This window comes from Mauremys mutica, chromosome 4 (genome assembly GCF_020497125.1).
Source record: "Mauremys mutica isolate MM-2020 ecotype Southern chromosome 4, ASM2049712v1, whole genome shotgun sequence".
In the NCBI taxonomy this organism is placed as follows: domain Eukaryota; kingdom Metazoa; phylum Chordata; order Testudines; family Geoemydidae; genus Mauremys; species Mauremys mutica.
Genome location: NC_059075.1, coordinates 133,231,667 through 133,252,974, shown reverse-complemented (window position 1 = coordinate 133,252,974; position 21,308 = coordinate 133,231,667). Strand labels below are relative to the sequence as shown.

At 55.5% G+C, this 21,308-nt stretch overlaps 1 protein-coding gene across 11 annotated transcripts in view; it reads left to right on the top strand.

Annotated features, from left to right (window-relative positions):
• LOC123369424 (inositol 1,4,5-triphosphate receptor associated 2-like) overlaps positions 1 to 20,208 on the top strand; it is a 31,180-nt gene extending 10,972 nt beyond the window's left edge. For 8 of the 11 annotated variants that reach the window (XM_045015008.1, XM_045015005.1, XM_045015003.1 and 5 more), the window contains 15 exons: positions 4,784 to 4,893; positions 6,098 to 6,158; positions 7,074 to 7,151; positions 7,703 to 7,778; positions 9,866 to 9,941; positions 11,383 to 11,410; positions 12,886 to 13,026; positions 13,935 to 14,066; positions 14,917 to 15,064; positions 15,855 to 15,904; positions 16,587 to 16,637; positions 17,419 to 17,501; positions 17,622 to 17,759; positions 18,006 to 18,119; positions 18,816 to 20,208. In XM_045015008.1, the coding sequence (XP_044870943.1) occupies positions 6,153 to 6,158; positions 7,074 to 7,151; positions 7,703 to 7,778; positions 9,866 to 9,941; positions 11,383 to 11,410; positions 12,886 to 13,026; positions 13,935 to 14,066; positions 14,917 to 15,064; positions 15,855 to 15,904; positions 16,587 to 16,637; positions 17,419 to 17,501; positions 17,622 to 17,759; positions 18,006 to 18,119; positions 18,816 to 18,975 (1,281 nt within the window). In that variant the 5' untranslated portion in view covers positions 4,784 to 4,893; positions 6,098 to 6,152 and the 3' untranslated portion in view covers positions 18,976 to 20,208. Of the gene's footprint in view, positions 1 to 4,783; positions 4,894 to 5,691; positions 5,787 to 6,097; positions 6,159 to 7,073; positions 7,152 to 7,702; positions 7,783 to 9,865; positions 9,942 to 11,382; positions 11,411 to 12,885; positions 13,027 to 13,934; positions 14,067 to 14,916; positions 15,065 to 15,854; positions 15,905 to 16,586; positions 16,638 to 17,418; positions 17,502 to 17,621; positions 17,760 to 18,005; positions 18,120 to 18,815 lie in introns of those variants that run through there. The other 3 variants (XM_045015001.1, XM_045015010.1, XM_045015011.1) reach the window with 3 other exon arrangements.
• The last annotated feature ends 1,100 nt before the right edge of the window (positions 20,209 to 21,308 follow it).

Below are 21,308 nucleotides of genomic sequence, written 5' to 3'. Positions count from 1 at the left end.
TTATAAAGAGGCTTGGCGGAGTTCAATTTTTTATATAATTTCAATTGATAATGTTTATTTTAAAACATTTTTCTGATTTTTTTTTTAAACCTTCACAATTGTGGGAAACTATGGGGTTGGGTGGATCAGGCAATTATTTAATGACAGTAGATGCTGCAATTCAATAAGTGAAAGCTTTATAACTGTTAAAACAAATTGTCAACATCACATGTCAAAATATACAAGTTCAATATCCTTAAACTCCAAGTTCTCAAGCAACATTTTTTCCTATTCGTAAACTTTGATTTTTCATGGAAATATTTTGTAGCTGGTTATGTGTATATGGTGAAATTGATGGTTACTGACAATTACTGATAGATCTAATCCTTCCAAGCCCACTTATAAAAGGTACACCAGAAATCTCACTTATCTAACAGTGGCAGAATGCTCAGCAATGCACAATATTCACAGATCACATCTTTCCAGAATATACAACAATCATACACACAAACCATTCTGCTCTGCGCCAGGCGCTCTCCTCCCCCACCCCGTGGATCTAGTTGCAGGATTGGGGCCTTAACATGAGTCCTGTTTCACATCAGTAGGACGACTCGTGTTTATAAAGTTTAAAGTGGGGCCCTAGTGGCGAATAACGATACTTGGCACTTGCCAAGCATCATTCCTCTGGAAAGGAAACTTTACAAAGCAGGTCAGGGCCATTATCCCCATTTTATGGATGGGGAAACCGAGGCACAGAAGTATCACATTCGTTCATTATTAAACTTTAGTATCTTCCATCCATAGTTCCCAAAGTTCTTTCCAAAGATGATTAAGTGGCTTCATATAAAGAGCCATAGCCCTATAATGAAAGCAATAACCTAGTTACAAAGGAAACAATACCAACCGTAATCTGATAAATACGGGGTCTGTATCTTCTTACACGTCCCTGGATGTCCTCCTGCGCCAATGCTTCCTTCCTTTAATCCTCTCTAATATTGAAGTGGCAGAGTCCTTTATCCAACTCTTGTTGCGTAAGTCCTGGCTGCTGACAACTGTGATTCCCATACAACTCCTCTGCGGTATTGGGTGCATGATTTAAATCCAGTTGTTGGGATTAAATTAACCCCAAAGCTCCCAGGTGTTCTTGCATCAACGCAATATTGTTTGAGCAAAATGCTGCAGTGGTTTCCTGTGTGTGGGATTTTCAGTCCTGCTCAATGAGTGCTGGATGCCTGGAGCTGGCCAGCCCAGTACTGTTAACTCTGCCTGCCACACCTGGGATGAGCTGTGGGGTTTAATCAGATTTCAGAACCAGCTGGGTACGGAGGAGAGGGGTTCCCCTATAAAGGGCAGCAGGAAGCTGCAGAGGGAGGGGGAAGCTTGGGAGGCTGTGGGGAGACTGCAAAGTGAGAGAGGCTCCTGCAGGGAAGACCCTGAAACCAGGGGAGTTGCTGGGAGTAGCCTGCTCAGGCAGAAAGAACCCGACAGGGGAGTTTGGGACGATGCACAGCTTATGGCTGGAGGGGAGATTTTTCTGCTTAATTTAGAGCTGTAAGTTACTAAACAAGACCCTAAGGAGGGCTGTTGTGGCTGGATTTGTAAAAGCCTCTTTTTTGCGTTTGAGGAGCCAAGAGGGGAAACTGAGTCAAGAGACTGCATTCAGGGCTGCCCTGAGAGGGCACCTGGGAGGAGGCCACTCCTTCACAACCTCCCTTGCCAGATCACGGATAGACATATTAAACAGCACAGGGCCTAGTGTGGATCCTTGAGGCCCCTGCGGATAGCTGTTCACCATGATAAAGATCAACCACTTAATCCTACTCTTGGCCGCCTGTCTCTTGTCCTGGGGTTGTTCCACCCCAATACTTGCCCTCTGATCCCATGAATAAATGTCCCTAATAGCCTTTGAAAGCCTAAGGGTGTGTCTACACTGCAGTCCCAGGGTGACTGCGGCTTGTGGTATAGATGTACTTGAGCTGGTTTTAATTTAGTGATCTCTGGTGCCAGGGCAGCAAAGCGGCGGTAGGACAGGCTTCAGGGTGGGCTGTCCAAACCCTCCCAGAACTGTGAGTCATTACTAAGGTGGCTAGCCACACTGATGCCCATGCTGCCCTGGCTTACTCTGGTCTGTAACCTCGCTAGCTCAGGTACGAGGTCTACGTGAGCTGCAACCACACCCCATGATTGCAGTGTAGACATAGTCTTAGAAATACATGGCTGGAAGGGGCCTCGAGATGTCATCTAGTCCAGCCCGCTGTGCCAAAGCAGGACCAAGTATGTAAATGTATCCTTTGTAAGCTACGTCAGCTCATTCTCCTGTATCTGCTAGGTCAGGGACACCTCCAAAGAGCCCTAATAGCTTAGCGAGACACGATTTTCCTTTGCAGGAGCCTTGTTGGTTAGATCCTAGATCAGGCTCTTCCAGATGTTTTCTTAGTCTATTTTTAATGATCGTTTTGGCCAATTATCCCCCTTTGACTGCATTCCCCCTTGATACTGTAGCCCTCCAGGTGTACCATGTTCCTCTCTAACAATTCTATGCCCATCACACTGGCTTATTTATCTCTGCGACCTTTTAACAAAGCAGAGGGCTAATGTAAACCCTCAGCCGCTTCAGTGGGATGATGACATAGCTGCAGGGAATGCTATTAACGATAATAATACTAATAAAACACTATGAAGACCTTTGGCTCCCTTCTGTACAATACAGATTAATTCTTTCCTCACCGTCAAGTCTTACTACCTATCTGTTTATACCTACTCATTTACCTCCATATATACTTATCTATCTCCATCTTTTTCTCTCCGGCCATCGGTCTAGCCAACCATCCACGGATTCCCTCTATTCATTCATCAGTATATCTATCCACCCCTCTTCATACATACTTATCTAATGTATCTACCCTGTGCCCATCCCTGGGGTATCTGGGCTCCTGCTGCATTTCCACCTCACTGCAGAATGTGACCCTTTTAATTTCCAGTGCCAGGAAATGCGTCTGTCAGTGAGACCCACTTCGGGGTAAATGGCTTCACTGTCCCCTTTGCCAAGGCAAAAGGGAGGGTGCAAAGTCACCAGCTGTAGTGGCTGCTTGGAAAACACACATGCTGGGCTCAGACGCTGCTGTAGGCACTGTTCCTTTTGGAGCTGGATCCTTGAGAGTGGCTGGCAAGGGGATGCAGCGCCTGTTCCCTCTGCAATGGCAGTATGAATCCAGCCCAGGTTAGCGCAGAGAAAGTTGTTCCCATGTGATGGGGGCTCGGTGTAATGAGTCAGGTGGGTCTCAGCTCCCAGTAGACGGGTTCATGCTGCCATACCCACCACCACAGGGGCACTAATGCCTCCCTTGTTGGCAGTCTCAGCTGATGGGGTGGGGGGGTGTCCCAGAGACTGAGCTCCCTTCCTGTCTCAAGGGAGAGGGTCTCTCCTAGCCCTGATTAAGGCACGGGGAAGGGGTGCATTAGGAGCTTGCCTGGTCACAGGCCAGGCTGTCCATGTTGTGGACAGACAGAGGAAGCAGGGCTGTCAGTCTGCCACCTTTGTCAGCACCAGATCTGCTGATTTGAAAAAAAAATCCTCCAATAATTAAAGCTTTATGATTAAGCTGGAGCCATAAAGTAGACAGGACAGTAGGTAGCTGGGACACACACAAGTGCCTTCTATCAGATGAATCAAAGCCATTAATCCTCTCAACCTCTCTGTAAGAGAAGTATCATTACCCCACCCCCAGGGGAAACTGAGGCACACAGAGGGTAAGCAGCTGAAGGAGGCCACAATTTAAAGGAGCCCAAATTATCCATGGTTGGTGGGGTCTCTAGGACCTTTTTTGGGTAGAGTCTCTGAGGCAGGCAGCTGGCTGGTGATTTCAACAGGGGAATTAAACAGCAGGATGGTGAGAATGGGGCCACTGAGGGAAACTCTGGCATCAGAGCAGCGCAGAAATCTCCCTCGTCTCTTTCCCGGCCGAGTCGGTAATGAATTCCTCCCTGAGTACCAGTGTGAAGCCAAACAGCAAAGCAACAGCATCCTGAATCCAAACATCCCCCACCGCCTCCTTCCCCACTGACGCTTCCGTGCTAAGCAGAGGAGCGGGGAGTCATTGCTGGGTGAGACACCGCTTTAAAAGTATCACATTTGAGAGGCATTCTCCCTTCTGCATACAGCAGAGATGTAGCTCTTGTGTAGGCGCCATTTGTCCATAGATCGCAAAGTCCCCTTTGTAAAGGGGGAAACTGAGGCACAGAGCGGAATGTGGCTTGCCCCAGGTCATGCACTAGTTGGTGGGATGCAATCCAGGAGCCTTGCTTTGCAGACCTGTACTTAAATGATTCACCTCCCGCCCCAGATGGACATGGAGCTGCTCTGTTGACCAAGTTATTGGGAGGTTACTGTCTGAATAGGTTGGTTCCATTTATAGGGGTCTGTCTGGAAAAACAAGCAAATGGCTGAGGATTTTTAAAGGGACAAGGGCAGAGCCACTGGCTCTGGGGACTCAGACTGTGTGTGTGTGTGTGTGTGTGTGTGTGTGTGTGTGTGTGTGTGTGTGTGTGTCCCCAGAAGTGTCAAAGCCCAGGAATAGTAGGGTGGGGAATGACACTATAGCAGGGCTTAAAAGGGGCGTGCGCTCTCAAGAGTGGTGTGGGGGGGGCAGTTGTGGAACCAAACTGAGCCGCAGGCACCTGCTGCGGGTTTCTGAAGATGTCAGGCCTGCCCCAGTTGCCATCGGGGACAGTAAGCCATTGGTAAGACAGACCTGCATTAGCCTGTTGTTCTAAAATCCTCTAACTGCTTTGTTTCTACTGCTAGGATAAGCAATACGTGGGTTTGAGGAGGCTGCCTGGTCGCTCTGCTCTCCGCTGATCCCAGACTCCTGAAGAGAAGAACTGCAGGTGCTTGAATCCATTTGGACCGGCCGGGTACGTGTGGTTGATACGCAGGGTGCTGTAGCCTGTAGCCCCAGGACCTAGCCTCAGAGTGGGAAAACCCAGGAGAGGCACGAGGGGTACACTCAGGGTGGGGTCACCCACTCCTTCCCTGAGCCAGGAATAAAACCCAGGAGACCCTGGCTCTGCTTGCTAGGCATCACCCTCTGCCATAGCCAGTTCTCGAATCTGTTCCTTGCTCCAACTGCTAAACACCCGTGGCTTGATGAGACTCTGCACTGGGGTCTGAACGTGCCCATGCGAGAGCCTCCTTTGAGCAAACGCCTTTCGGTACCTTTGTCCTTCTCTCTCTCTGGTGATGAGGGATGGGTGGGTAAGGCAAGGCAGCGTGGTATGTGTATGACTTCCCTCCGGGGCCTAGAGATTGTCTATTATACCAGGTTGGCAGCCTCGCAATGGCAGGTATGCTGAGCAGTACCTGTGCGAGAGACAGAGACTCTCTCCTGTGTGTTTGAACATCAGTCTGCACAGCTTATCAACTCCTTTGGGCTCTTCGCCTCCTTGCCCCGGGGCAGTGAGGCCTCTGTCTAGGAAGTAAGAACCTACCTGGGGGGAGATGCCGGCAGTGTGGCAGCTTTCCCATTAGATGGCGCTCTTGCTCCATCATCAGCTGGGTTGTTTTCATGCCTCCAGGAAGGGCACTGGCTCTTAAGTAGCCAGGGGATGCTAGGTCCCTTTGGCAGCTGGGTGAAAAGTGATGAATGCGAACGTCGCCCCGGGCCGGTGACTCATTCCTTTTTGGAAATGGCTTTGGAGAGCGTCTCTGTGCTCAGCTCAGCGGGGAGGGAGGGGTCATAAGCAAGGAGTCCGCGGCATCGGCTGGCTTGCACCTGCTGCAGCGGGCGTGAAAGGATGACATCGAAAGGGTAAGGACTGCAGAGCACATGCCAGGCGAATGGTGTCAGCGGAGTGGGCTGGAGAGGGGTTGGCCTCAGGCTTGCTGAGAGGTGGAGGATCCAAGAGGACTGTCTCTCCCCACCACCACCCCCATGGCATAGTGCTGCAGAATCAGGTTCATGATGGGGATGCCTTCTGCCTGCCTCTGGGCATAGGTCTGTGCTGTAAGTTGGGTCCAGGGAAGGGCAGCTGTGGGGAGAATCCATCACTGGCCTTTTAAGGGCTTTTTGCGGCTGGTGGAGTGTCTTGCTCGTTAACCTGGACACCCACTTCCTTTCAGTGAAGAGCAACTGAGGCAGCAGTGGCAGAGCTGGCCAGACTTGCGCAACCTTCACATGCAGGTAAGAGGTTGGCAGCAGGGGTTTGCAGCCTGTGCTGGGGAGAAGCAGAGAGCTGTTACGCTTTTCCTGCCACACCCCGCTGGGTCTGCCAAGCATGAGCTGCTGCCGCATTCTGGGTGCCCCCTGGCTCAGTAGGAGGCTGGTCGGCGCAGACCCAGCGACCTGCCATGCCCTTGGTTTTGGCAGGCTGGGTGTTTAATCCAGAAGGACGATTGGGCCTCTCTGTGCTCCCCAGAAGTGTCCTAAGCCATTCCCATTGGCCCCATCAGCTGTTTTCCGTGACTCTGCCCTTGTAGTTCACATCTCTCCTCCCCAGTAGGGGGCACTGTGGTACACCAGCCTTGCCTTGCCAACAACGGGCACTCCAGGTAGCTCATCTCTGCTCTCGCCAGCAGGGGGCAGTATAGTTGGCTTGTTCACCAGAGATTGTTTTATTCCAATGGCATCTGAATAGCCTAAAACCCAGCTAGTTTGTATAGTGATGTTTGTCTCCGAGTTGGACCTGAATTTGGGAGGAGGGTGGGGGGTTTAGTCTCCTTCCCTCCTGCCATGGTCAGGTTGGACACCTGGTGCAACTTGAGGTGAGTGCCACCGAGCCCCATGATGAGCCGGGTTAACTCCCATCGCTCGCTCTCTCATAACACCAGGCAATACTTCTGACTAATGCACCCGCTCTGGAATTCTCCAGCCACCTTCACCTCAAAGGATCCCAAAGCACAGGAGTGTTTATTTCTGTCCGGGGATCGCTCTCCCCCGGCAACGTGAAGCCTGTGCGTTACTGAGGCTCTTCATTGCCTTGCTGGTTTCTGGGGTTGGGTTTAGTAGGCAACGCGCCGCACGTGTTTCTCTGCTCTACCCTGGGTAGAGGTGAACTCCCTCACGTTCTCATGGGCCTGGCTTCTGCCTTCTCTCTAGGAACAAATGAGCCATTCCCAGGAAGGCTCTGGAAGGTTTTCGGCTGCGAGAAGGCAGAGCACAGAGCATACAGATGAGGTGAGAGGGGTGTGGGGGGGGTATGAATCCCCCCCCCCCCCGGAAGGGATTTCACTTACCTACCCAATGTATGCTCCCCTGCCCCCATTGACTTTAGGCCAAATCCTGCTCCCTGCTAAAACAGATGCATAATGGGATTCCTCCCTTATGTGGAAAGGTGCAAGTGCTCTGCTCACCAGTAGCCCTGCCCCATTCTCTGCTGCCCTTTCTTTGGCAGAGCCTGGTGCTGGAATAACCAGGAGCTCTGCTGCCCTGCTCCCTCCAGCGCCACCTCCGGGCTACTCCGCTCTGAGACCATGCATCTGCCACGCTCCCTCCAGCGCCACCTCCGGGCTACTCCGCTCTGAGACCATGCATCTGCCACGCTCCCTCCAGCGCCGCCTCCTGGGAGTAGCTGGCAGCCTCCTCAGCTGTGTGCCCCTCACGTGGCCTCCTGAGACGTGGCCTCGCTGCCCCAGCTTGCTCACTTGCAGCCTCCCCTGCGGGTGTGGGGCAGGAGGCCAGGTTACTCCTCGGCCCATGGTGTTAAGGGGCGTTTTCCTGCTCCCCAGGAGCGAGGCCAGGTGGCTGGATCTAGGAAAAGGGAGCTGAGCGTGCAGTTTGGGGACAGCGGTGAGAGTGATGAAGGTTGGTGAGTGAGTCTCAGTCTTTGCTGCTGCCATTCCCCTCCCCTCGCAGAGCCCTGTCTGCTTTCTGTCCTTTGGTCTCCCTCCTTGATCCTTTTCCCCCCTCTGTCTTCTGATTTCTCCCCTCCTTCCCCCCTTCACTCTTTTCTCTTTCCTTTCTCTCTCTGTTCCCCTCCCCCTTTCCTGGGCCACTGGGTCCCATTCCTTTCCGTGCCCTGCAGAGCTTGGGGTGCCAATGGGGCAGGTGCCCATGTGCTGCAGGCTGCTGGGAACGCCCGCTGCACTCGGCTGTGACATGAAGGGTCTGAACTTCGTTACATTCCTTCTTAGCCAGCGTGGAACCTGGCCTGGACCCTCTCCCCTCCGTCCGACATCCCCCCCCACCTCCCTCTTTAAGGCAGGGGGTGGATTAATCCACAGCTCCCACCCAGTGAAGGACCACCCTCTGCCCAATAACTCTCCCCTTTGCCCACCCAGTTTTCTGTGCTTGGAACAAATGCGGGTGTTTAAAGGTGTCTCTTGGGGCATGGATTGAACCCCTCTGAGCCGGAAGAGCGGGTTGAGTTTCCAAGGTGCCCCAAACCACACCATTCTGGCCCCACCCCGGCATTCATGGGGCTTTTGACCAAGCTACCTGCCTGGATTCTTGAATTCCTTCCTTGGGGGTCAATCCTGCCAGGCCTTTGTTGCTTTCTCCCTGCATCCCCTCTGGGTCCTGGGTACATACGCACGTGAAAGAAAATCATCTCATGCGGCGTTTCCAAGCATGGTGGGACCCGAGGCTGCGTCATCAGAGGCTCTCTGCTCCCTGGTCCGGAGCGAGGCCTCTGCACACAGTGCCTGATATAGCATGATCCTAACTGGATTAGGATTAGCACCGGTTGTTGGGTGGGATAATCTTTGGGTAAGAAGAGATCAGATGTGAGAGGGGCCACACAGGGGGAACTCAGAGTCCAGACAAAGCTTGGGAAAGGAGTCTCACACTTAGGGATAGTTTCAGTGAGGAGGACAGGCTATGCCCCCAACTGCCAGCACCCCTTCTCCCTCCGCCACAATGGGGCCATCCCCCAGATCCAGAAAGCCCCCTGGACCCGGAGGGAGGGAGGGAGGTGGGATCAGTTGGCTGGAGGATCCTGTTGCCTTGAGAAGAAGGGGAATGGGCTATGGAAGAGAGTCAGAGGAGAGGAGCTTCGACAAGCTTTGGAGGGGGTACTACTTGTCTGAATGGGGCATCCTGGGCTTGGGGCCCGCCCTTGTGTGGGAGCCAATGTGCACCATGGTCTCGGAGCTCTTGGCTGTGACATCTCACCAGCTGTTAGCCAGTGGCCGGGCCATTGAGGAGTGGAAGCCAAGCGTGACCCTCACCAAGGGAGGGTGGAATCTGTCCCAGTGTTGTGAACGGATGGACCCTTCTCCATCCGCCGCTGAGTAATTTGCTACCTGGGGCTGCTTTGCAATTTAGGATACTTCCACGGCCTCCGTTACCATAGCATCTCCGCTGAGGCAGGGCTTTTGTCCCATTGTTACCATAGCATCAGAGCACCTCCGTCTTTATCCCCATGGTGGGGCAGGGCAGGGCTGTTATCCCCATGGTACAGATGGGGGAACTGACGCACTGAGAGGCTAAACGACAAATCCAGGGCCAGATGGGGAGTCGGTGGTAGAGCAGGGAACTGAACCTGGGTCTCTTGAGTCCCAGGCCAGTGCCTAAACTACTGTGGTCCTTAGGGTCTGTCCATGCTGCAGTGGGGGGTGGGGAGATAAGTGCAGCCTGTGCAGACATGCTAGAGCAAGCACTACTCTAGCCGGCATGAATACCAGTAGCAGTGAGGCTGTGGTAGTGTGGGCTTTGATGCAGGCTGGCTGCCCCTGGAATTACCCAGCATCCAGGGTAGGCTGGTACATCCTGCGCTGAAGCCCTGGCTGCCGCGGTCTCACTACTCCGGCACCCAAGCTCTGGTCACGTCCCCTGATTGCAGCGTGCACAGACACTGAGTGACCTGGTCCCATAGAGACCGCCAGGGAGTTACTGTTTCTCCTCCCTCCTGTCGTGCTCTCTGGGTTAACTGTGGCCCTTTTCCTCCCCAGATCCTGACCCTCCCGAGGACCCGCTGCTGAACTCTCTGCCTGAGCTCTCGGTGCTGGAGCGGCTGGGCCTGCACAGGTAGGACTCCTGCCCTTCCTCCTCCTCTGGGGTTAAAGTCTGCTGCGTGCCCAGGACACTGGAAGGTTTCAAGCTGTAGGTGAAGGCAACAGCGAGCTGGTGGCTGGGTGGGTCTTGTGCAGGCGGCCATAAGTCTAGCCAAGGTGGCTATGGGGTACACATCCTTTCACCTCTGGGTTGCTGGTTCAAATCCAGCGCAGGGACCCCCTTCTCCTCCCGCAGCAGATGGGAGTTGCTCATATCCCACAGGAGGCAGAATCAGGCCCTGGGTTGGCTATGACTGAGCAGTCCCCATTTCAGGGCAGTTTGGCCCTGGGGCGAGATGTTCCCAGCAGACAGGTTCCCACGATGGGCATGAATTGCAGGAGGTGGCTGGCTGGTCTCTTTCAGAGGGTTTTCAACTCGTTCTAGTTGGAATGAAACCCAAACCTTTGGAGCCCTCTTGTGGAGACAGGATTGTGGCAGGGGTGAGGTGCGTCCGCATCAGTCCCTTTATAGCTTGCTGGATACAGCCCTGGCCAGGGATGGGGCGGGGGGACCCAGGTTCAGGTCCCTGCAGTGCCTGATTGAGTTCTTCCCAGACGGCTCCAAATCAGGCAGCGCTGGCATGTGAACGTGACCTTGCAGGCAGGGCCGGCTCCAGGCACCAGCCCAGCAAGCAGGTGCTTGGGGCGGCCACAGGGAAGGGGTGGCATGTCGGGCTCTTGGGCAGCAATTCAGCGCCGGGTCCCTCGGTCCCTCTCGGAGTGAAGGACCAGCCGCTGAAGATTGAAGTGGCGGCGGTAGAGCTCCCGCAGCTTGCAATCACGGCTTATTTTCTGCTTGGGGCGGCAAAAACCCTGGAACCAGCCCTGCTTGCAGGCTGGGGTCCTAACCGCACAGCTATAATGTCAACCACTCTCTGTTCCTCTTTCCCAGTCCCCAAAAACCTTCCTGAGGGGACACACAACTGAATCATCTCCGCGATACGACACTGAGGTGCAAATGTCCCAGCCAGCTCTGCTCCTGCCCCAACACTCAGCAGAGAGGCCAAGGAAAGAGTCCTCCCTCAGCCCTAGAAGGGGGTCCCTCCAGGGCAAGTCTGGCCACCCACTGGTAGGCCTGGGGACGCTTTCCTGACTGGCACTTGCTGTGTGTGTAAACGCAGAACTTCTGTCAAGCCAGCCCCTGACCTGTGTATCCTGAACCACGCCCAGCTCCCCTGAGTGCACCTGGTTCTACTCACTCCTGGGCTGCGCTAGACTCTCTGGGGACACAGGGTGCATAGGGCTCATTGGCAAACCATGCCCCAGAGGAAAAGAGCACGTCTGGGAACTGCCCTCCACCTGCTGGGCACTGCCAGGCCATGGGCGCTGACTGGGTGTTAGGATGTAAATGCTGGGTGTTACGCGTCACTGAGTCACCTGTATCACTGACGGCCACGTGTGCTCTTCCTTTGCAGAGTGGCTTTAACCGAGCAGGACGTGGAGGTAAGCTCTGCCCTTCAGCCGATCAGCCATGGCAATGAGAGACCGATGCACCCGAGGACTGTCCCCTCTAGCCGCGTGTAGGGGCTTTCATCACCCGGGCTGCCTCGTGCATCCCCCCTCCAACCCAGACTGTTTGGTGCATTCTCATGAGGCCAATGGCGACAGTGAATGGGTTAAACCAGGGTCCCCGTGTGCTGCGTGAAATAGAGTTACAGCCTGGAACAGCCCCCTTGGGTCAGTGCCAGCATTCGGGACATCAGGCCGGTATAGGAGGCCACTGGCCAGAGTGGTGCTGAAGTTTAGCAATGCTCACCTCTAGGTCACAGGTCAAATCCAGCAGTGACCAGAATTGGTTATTACGGCCATTTGAAGGCTGTTGGAGTTGCGCTGATCCAGGAAACCCCATTTTTTGCAGGCTCACCAATTCACAATCTCAGTAGACACACCAAGGGTTGGGTGGTCTATATTTTACAGACGGGGAAAGTGAGGCACAAGAGGGGAAGCAACCTGCCCAGGGTCCCAGAGCCAGGAACAGAACCTAGAGTTCCTGACTCGCCGTCTTGGCCCAAAACCACAAGCTCATTCTTTCTCCTTTTGTTCTTACCTGAATTCCCCTAGCCGTTCAACCACAGACAGAAATGCTTCACTTCCCCTCCTCCAAACAGTGGCCTTGACGCACACATTTAAACTACTGCTGAGTTCCAGCCCCGAGCTGGCTGCATTTTAGTCCTAAATGAAGTGATCCTTCTGTGCACGCGGACAGTACTTGGTAATGCTATCAAGTGCTCTGAGCCTTGCAAAAGGCACCACTAAATTAGTAGACGAGGAAGATCCCTGTCTCCTGAGTGCCAGGGCAGTCTGGGGCTTTGCTTCCCAGTTGGCAGCTGCTCAGGTCCCGGTTAATGAGGATGAGTGTCTCTCTGGCTTGTGCTCTCTGCAGGGGAGGAGCTGCCAGCTCCAGCAGGGCTTCCAGTGCTCAGCAGCTAGCTCAGAGGACCTCCCCCCGCCCGTTAGACCTTAGAAGACCACACTTCCAGCAATGCACACGCGGTCCAGGATCCCAGCTGTGTGAGCAGTCCTAGCTGCACTGATGTGCTGGTTAAAGGGCCCCATTCCCCTCTCCCTTTACCCCAGTGTAAACCCACCATTGTGAGACTACAGTCGGGCACATGTAGAACAGAGTGGGCTGTGCTTCCCGTTGCCAGCTGGAGCAGAGCAGGAGGGGTAAGCGCTGAGGGGTGGAGCTGTCCAGGAGGAGTCGGTGGGATTGAGGGACGCACCCGGAAACGGGCTGGGGTGAAATGGGAGAAGCGGCTTCCCCTCGTTCTACCAAAGGAATCCAACCAAACCTATTCCCTGTGCCCAGAAACACCTGCCCAGCTCTGCCCCGCTCCTGGTCACAGATGGTGTCCCTGTCTTTTGTGGACGTGGGTCAGAGATGACCTCTGATCCCTGCCCTGTTCTCCCCTCTGTAGGCAGCGTTCACGCACTTAGCACTGGCCTTCCGCTGTGACATGTTCACCCTGCGGCGGCGGGTGCAGGTGGAGGAGCGGGTGCGGGACGTGGCAGAGGAGAACATTCAGCAGGAGCTGGAGGAGTGCCGGGCAGCGCTGCAGGTCAGTGGGGCTGGGTTCCAGGCACCTTCCTGGGCAGGGTGATCCTGGCTGCATGTGCCCCATGGACAGCCCGGAGCTCGATTTTGATCTGATCCCAGCCCTGTTGAACAGTCTCCCAAGTGGGGAGCAGGTGAGGTCACTCATTGCCCCGCAGGTGCTGATGACGCAGATTCTCTTGGCAATTTTAAGGCTCCCCCTGGGGGGTGTTTCTTTCACTGGGAGAGGTGCTGACTCCTGCATGGCCATCACTGTCTTGTCCTGCACTCCGGATCGCCCTGGCTTCAGATGTGGCCGCTAGTGCGTTCCAGGGCAGAGGGAGTCATCTCCGGCGTGGGGAGTTGGCTGGCTCATGCCACTGGCAATGGGATCCCAAGCCTTTCGCTTCAAGGCTGTTGGTTCGAATCCCGCCTCGCCCAATGCCAAGCGCAGTTCACTGGCTCTTTGGCGGACGGTGTGCGATTTAGCCTGTGGATCCCAGCTCAGTTTCTACTGGCGAGTTGTCCGCATCCTAGCACCTTCCTTCAACATTGGCAACTTCAGCAGAGAGGCTTGAACGCTGCCACCCGAGGACGTCCCGCTGGGGCAGGTTCTCAGCTGCTGTGAATTGTTGAGCTTCCACTGCAGCTGTGGTGACTCCCGCTGGCCTTAGCAGTGATCTGGCTCAGTGGCAGGAGCTGGTCCTGCTGCTGCCCGGGCTGTCCTGTTCCATGGATAGGGGACATGAGGCTCTCCTCTGGCCGCATCCACCAGCACTGGATGAACAGCTGGGCTGTTGGTGCGGAACTGGCTGGACGTGGTGTCCTAGCCTGGCTGGGGCATCTCCTGGGCTGCCGCTATTCTAGTCCAGCGAGGGAGGGGCCTGGTTCCTGTGCAGATCATGCAGAGCTGCTGTTGGTTCCCCCCCACAGAGGCTGAGCCTGTCCTGCATCGACCCCAAGCGCAAGGAGCTGGTCGGGCAGTTGCAGCAAAGCCTGACGGTGCTGGCGGGGTCTGTTGAGCGGGCGACGAGCGCGGCAGAGAAGCTGGGGGCCGTCCATCAGGTGGGTCCAGCAGCTCCAAGAGCCCAGGGTGGAAGGGTGTCCAGGCAGCTCCCCCAGCCCAGTAGTGGAAGCCCCATCGATGGAGAGCGTGGTACAGGGGACCAAGGCTGCATTGACCCCCGGGAGCAGGGAGGTTCAGCGCCACGAGGCCAACCCAGAGCACTCACATGCTGAGCTCTACAGAACCTGCTCTTGGGCTGGCTCCACGGACCCTGGTCCCCACCCTCCTCAGCTAGCCGGCAGATCCACCCCTAGGCTAGCCGGCATTAGTGACAGCTCTTCTCCTAGACTGGCCAGCCCGGGGGCAGATGCTAACCAGGTACCAGCTGGCCTGTTACCTCGCATCCTCCTGGCTCCTGCCCCAGCTCCCACCTCGCTTTGTCTTCCTGCTGCTCACTCCTGGGTCCCAGATCCTCCTCGTGCCTGAATCCAGCGGGCCAGGGTAATGGAATCCTGCCTTCCTCTGCCCCTGGCTGTTGGGGAAGCAGGAAGGGGCTAATCTGAACATCAGCTGGCCCACGGGAAGCACTTGGGAGTCCTCAAGATGACGATGCAGCGGTGGATGCTCACGTTCAAGGAGCCGGGGATGGGGAGTGCCAAGGGGAGAAGGAAGCCCCTGGGAGGCCTTCGGGCTGTTTGAACAGCACTGCTTTGGGCTCTGTTGGTTGGCTAACAGGTCTGCTCTCATTAAAGTCTGTGCCCTTACGCCATGGTGATGGGCATGGTCTAAGAACCTGAATAGAACCAAAAGGGGTGGCTGCTGCCCCGGTCTCCCTGGGGAGGTTGGCTCAGGCTTTGTAGCACTGGCTCTGCCTGGCGGCCTGATCCTGCTCTCCCCTCTCTGCCCCAGGAGGCGCGGATGAGCCGGGCGGCAGAGGTGATGGTGCAGCATGTGGAGAACCTGAAGAGGCATCACTTGCGGGAGCACACGGAGCTGGAGGAAATGAAGCGGCTGATCCAGCAGAACTCCCGCAACCGGCAGCTGGCTGAGAACAGGGGTGCGGTGGGCACAGGTGCCGGGAAGGGAGCATTGCCTAATGGTTAAAGCGCAAGGCTGGACATACGGACTCCTGGGTTCTGTTCCTGGCACTGCCACTGACTCAGTGTGTGGCCTTGGTCGGGTCACTTGGTCCCCAACAGCCTGTGTGGTCTGAGTCCATTTCAGCCAAGGGAGGCACATGCTAGAGTCATTTGCCCCCCCACCCCCTTGCACCAGGAGTCCACCTGGTCCCTGGCATCCACCTGCCACTGGTTACAGCTGTTGGCTGCAGTCACAGGGCCGGATGCCTAAATCACAGAAGGGTCCTATCGCGGGGCCTAACTTTGACCTCCAGCTCTGAGTGCCTGCGAGTCCCCAATCCTGGCCGCAGCAGGCAGGCAGGTAGCACAGCTGGGAATGCAGCAGCATGTGGGGTCAGTGCTACAGGCCTCGTGGCCCAGAGGCAGGGGGTGCGATGCAGCTGCTGTCTCCTCCTCCACTTCCACTCCCCAGGCCCTTGTGTGGGAGGCTCTCGGATTCCCTGGCTGAGCAGCTCTCTGCCTTGCGAGTTACCAAACGGACCTTTGGGACAACAGCCTGATGTCTGTCCCTGCTCCGTCCACATTGAGCTTCTCCGCTGGGCAATAAGCCACTGGGGAGGCGGCAAGTCTACAGAGCTCAGGAGGAGAGCGGGGCACTGAGCAGGCCTGGGTGGTTGGTATGTGGGTGGGAAGATGGAGCTAGTTGCCCAAGGCGTGAGAAGCTATCAGGCCACCTCTGGAGCCACCCCCACCCCTTTGTCTCCATAGATGACGGTGAGCAGAGACTGAAACCGCCCCTGATGCGAACGTTCCAGCAGGTAACGAGTGCCCCTGTCCCCAGCCTCTGTCCCAGCCCCCTGCCCACCGCTCCATGGCCGCGTCTCAGGCAGGGCTGTCCAGCTCCAGTATCCAGAGTGAGAGGCAGAGACTTGGCTAGAAGGACGTGGTTCTCTGGCAACAGTTTGAACATAACAGCGATTTTCCCCTGCAGCTCGAGGTTGGGGGTGGGGGTGGTGGTGGTGACAGGCACTGGGCCAGGCCCAGGCTGGATGGCAGCTTCCACGGGTTAGTGTAGGGAGGTAGAGTAGGGCAATTACAAAGCCTTTCCTGAGGTTGTAGGTGTGGGGGATGGTCATGGGCCTCTGCCTGGCCTTTGATCTTCTCTTGGGGGTAGGGCAAGCTTTGCCCTTGCAGCTGAAAATCCAAGGCCCATTAGTGGCCCCACAGTGAGCCCAGAGGAGGGTTGGCCTGGACCGACTCTTGCACCCACAGCATCGGGGATGGTACGGGTGACATCCCCCTCCCGCCCAATAATGCAGTGCCACTCCCGCTGGCAAGCAGGGGGGAGTTAAGGAGAGGGTGGCGGGGGGACAAGGCTGGCAGGACCCTTGAGTGGGAGCTGTGCCCTATGGGGGAGTTAGCGCCCCTGGTCCATTTGGCTGCCTGGAGCAGAACAAGGGGGACTCGGCACTAACTGAGCTTCCCCTCCCTCCATCCCAGGCATCAGCACGTCGGAGAATCAGCATCGCAGTCATTCCCAAACAGCTCACGGTAAGGAATCCCGCTGCACGCCGGCTGGGGCAAAGCCGTGCATGCAGGGGCGGCTCTAGAAATTCCACCGCCCCAAGCAGAAGTGCCTGCGGACGGTCCCGTGGTCCCACGGCTCCGGTGGAGCATCCGCAGTCATGCCTGCGGCAGGTCCGCTCATCCCAGGCTCCAGTGGACCTCCCGCGGGCATGACTGCGGAAGGTCCGCCGGAGCCAAATGCCGCCCTGCCAGGACAATGCCGCCCCACGCGCCTGCTTGGCACGCTGGGGTCTGGAGCCGGCCCTGCGTGCATGGGATTGTGCCTGCTCAACTTGTACTTCTGGGCACTGTCACATCACAGGCCAGCACAGAGGGATAACGTGTGATCATTAACAACAGATGTAGGGACATGCGGGGAGGCCAGAGCCCTCCACTCTCATACATGGGCAGAGGCTGGTCAGCCCAGGGTGTCACTGGATCCCCTCTCCTCCCCAGGGAAACCTGCTGCCTCCAGGAGGACTCCACCGATGGATACTGTACCATCAGCCCACTGCATGCTTGTTCATGAACGCTCAGACTGGACAAGCTCGCAGGCTCACTGCCACGTACTGTCACGCAGCCCACGTGCTCCTCCCTGACACTCCCACACGTACACACAGACACCAGTTGTATTGGCATGTCACACAGCTATGCGTTCCTGCCCGGCCACTCCCACCCGCCCCTCCTAGACACCCCGTGCATGCATAGCTCTGGGCTCCTCTCCTGTTCTGGTTCGCTCACGCTGTCCCTTGGGTTTTGTCTGCAGCTGTTTCCCAGCCCCGAAAGTGGGCGAGCGCCGGAGGGGGAGGCACCCAAGGTGACGTGGGAGAGCAGTCCTAGCACCGAGAGGTAACGTGTGATCGTTAACAATAGATGTAGGGACATGCGGGGAGGCCAGAGCCCTCCACTCTCACACACTGGCAGAGGCTGGTCAGCCCAGGGCGTCACTGGATCACCTCTCCTCCCCAGGGAAACCTGCTGCCTCCAGGAGGACTCCACCGATGGATACTTCATCCTGCGCTCAGACTCCTCCAACTCCTTGCACCGAAGCCATCCACAGGCAGACAGAACTGAGTGTGAGGGGGACAGAGGCCGCTACGCAGAAGGGTAAGGGTGTGTTAAGTGCTCCGTCAGACCAGATCCCTCCTGGGGTCAGGAGGGAGCTCTTGCCCTGATGGGGCTGTGCCACACACCTCAATGTGCTCTGGGCTTCAGTTTTCCTCTGAAGTTTTCCATCTGATGTCAGTGGAGGCCAGAGAGGGTATCCTGCACTGGATGGACCACTGGCCTCTGAGGCTGGGGGAGGGGCAGGGACACTCGTGGTAACACATCCCTGCTGCGTTTCCTCCCCAGGAGCGAGCCGGAGCTGTGGAGAAGGGGAAGCACCAGCAAGCCCATGAAAGAGGAACCTGATGGGGCATCAGACAGCGGCGGGCTGACGGAGGAGCTGGAGCAGCTTAGTCAGAGGTGAGCTAATGCCATCTCAGACCCACATAGTGCCGAGCCCCTCCCCTTGGCCTCCAGAGCCCTTCCCCCATGACGTACTGTCGGGCTGTATACAGATGTATACAGAGACGTACTGTATACAGAGAAATTCCTGCATGTGCATGACGTACTGTATACAGAGAAATTCCTGCATGGATGTGCATCTCTGACCACAGGAGATGCTTTGCATTTCAAACATTTGAGAGAGAGAGAAAAGAAGAAATTAAAGGGATGCAGATGACAGCCTGAAATCTAGTCAGTTTCAAAAACAGAATTAAAAGCAGTGTCAGGTCCTATCCTAGCCCCTCCATCCCTTTTGACAATTGGGCCCTTGTACAGTTGTCTTGTCATATTCCTTAAAATCTTGTTCTCTTGGTGCTGTGAGACCCACACCAACTGCTAAGGGAAACGGCACAACTGACTTCACAGCAGGTCCTGTACAGGTCAGAAGAACAGGCGAAAAGAACTTCTTCCAATATCTTTCATATACCGTAAGCTTAGGTGTACTTCTATAGGAGTAGCAAGACAGGCATGTGGTCTATTTAAATACCAGCTGGAAGTAACCCCTGCTTTTGTACCCTGTGGCCGGCTGCTTGGTGTTCCGGGGGGTGGGGTGTGAAGTCTATCCATCTGCTCTGCGCCTTGGGATGATAAATGTCCTAATCTCATTCTTGGCAGGTCCCTAGCATCTGAGAAAGAGATCCCCCGGCCGTGGGTCTTTCTGCCCCAGTACTACTGGCTTTTTCTGTGGCTGCTTTTCCTGGGCCTCACCTGCCTGGTTCTGATGCGGATTCTGGAGCTGCAGAAACAGCAGCCAGCACCAACCCTCAACTCCTAGCATGAAAGAGGACTCAGCCTGAGAAACACAACGTGCCACCCCAGGCTTACTTTTAAAAAATAAAATAATAAAAACCGGAGGGGGAAAAAGGGGTTTAGATGTTTGGGGAAACACAAACCTCCCTCCTAGAAGCCCCAAGGTGGCTGCAGGAGGCTCTGTGCTGTGAAAGGAGCTGTGGGTGCCCTGAGGTGCGATGGGGCTATTGCCCTAACTTGTACCTATGCGAGCGGGGCTCAGCAATAGCAGATTGTCCCTTGTCAGCCTAATCTTGGTCTGGTGCAAGGATCCCTTGTACTAGGATGGGGAAAGGGCATGCGTGATAGCGGAGGGGTGGGAGGCTGGGGGTGCCTCCACCAACTCCTTTCCTCCTCTCCTTGCCCTTCTTGCATAGCTGCGGGCACTGCTGCCTCCTTCAGCGCACCTCCCCCTGGGCAAAGAGCCAGGGGCCCAAGTACCACTTTTGCTTACACAGTCTGGGTGAGAGGGATTCTCGCTTCCTCTCAATTGGGGGGGGGGGGAGAGGGGGAAGCAGGAGAAGAGAGACAGCTGCAAGGGAGACGCTTTAACATATGGACTCCTCTGAACAACCCGCTGTGCTGCCTTTAGTTCTCTTTGGAGCTATTGTTTGGTTGCTATTAAAATGCTCAGGTGGATTTGCACAAGGGTCCCATACTTGTAACCAAGCAGGTGTAAGGTTTGTGCACATCAGTTGCTTGCTTAGGGGTGTGCTCTGCCCCCTACATCTGTCCAGGAGTTCCCCACGACCATGCTTGACTCCAGGGCTCAGCTGGTGGAAGGACCAATGTTATTTTGGCAGCACCCAGGAAGGTACCGGGTGCACTGCTCAGAGACAGATGCTCTCCCTCCCCTACCGCTTACACTTGAGTAACCAGTGGGGTGGGCATTAAAGGGGGCATTTTCTCTAGCTGCTTGTGGAGTTAGGGAAACCCCAGCCAGGAAATGAATGAGATGCCCAGGCTTTGTCTGGCTCAGCACAGCCCAGGCCCCTACACTCTGCTCTCCCTGCCTTTGATATGGTCATAAAGAGGAGATCTCGGATCACCTGATTTGCCAGCCAGCCTCCGCTCTGTGTTTCCACTCCCCGGTGATTGCCCCCACCTGCAGGAGGTTACCCGCCTCCCCGCTGCCGGGGCGGTAGCAGCAGCCCCGGGGCCGAGGAAGGTTCGCCCTGCTGGGGTGGAAGGGCTAATGGAGCTCAGAAGAGGATTTCAGGGACAGATTTATCCACAAGCTGTAAGTCTATTTCCTGGCCCTGCATTCTGCATCTCTGGGAAGCACGTGGCGGGGTCTCCCCCGGGGAGGGGAGGGGCGGGGTCAGACATTCAGAAACACACACCGCCGAGTCTTACACAAATATAACACACCCACCCCGCCCCGTAACCTATGCAAGTAACCACTCCGTAACCTATGCAAATAAGCAGACAAAGGAAAAGTCCCTCCCCCCGACTCTGTAAACAACCGCCTTAAAGTTTATGCACCTATAAAAACCCAGAGGCGCTGCTGGAGACAGGGCCAGGAGCCCGGGGAATAGGGAACTCCCACCCCTGCTTTTTTGCAGCTTTGTTTCTGTAATGAAGCCCTAATGAGCACGGTGTGTGTGGCTCCCTCTGGGGGCCAGAGAGGGGCCCACAGGACTTGGTCATGCTTGTTAAGTTGTGGGTGTGACAGAGACATAAATGTGTCTGTGTTTTACAACCAGATGGGCCATCTCCCTTCTGACAAAGCGTCTAAGCGGCTCTCAACCTTTCCAGATTACTGTACCCTCTTCAGGAGTCTGATTTGTCTTGTGTACCCCCAAGTTTCACCTCACTTAAAAATGACTAGCTTACAGAACTGGACATAAAAATACAAGTGTCACAGCCACTAGTTCTGAGAAATGGCTGACTTCCTCATGTTTACCATATAATTATAAAATGTATGGATTAGACTATAAATCTTGTACTTACATTTCAGTGTATGGTGTACAGAGCAGTATAAACACGTCATTGTCTGTATGAGACTGTCGTTTGTGCTGACTTCACTAGTGCTTTTCATGTAGCCTGTTGTAAAACAAGGCAACTATTGAGATGAGTTGAGGTACCCCCTGGAAGATCTCTGCGCACCCCCGGGGTACATGTACTGGTGGTTTAGAACCACTGGTCTAAACTAGTCAAATGAACACCAGCCAGGAGTGGGGAGGGCTGTGGTAGTGTGGGGCAGACAGTGCTGCTCAATGCACAGAACACTGGGCTGGGAGTCAGTAAGGCTGTTTTGTGTGAGGCGTTGGGCACGTGGCTGCCCCCTGCCGTGCCTCTGTTTCCCCACCCAGCTTT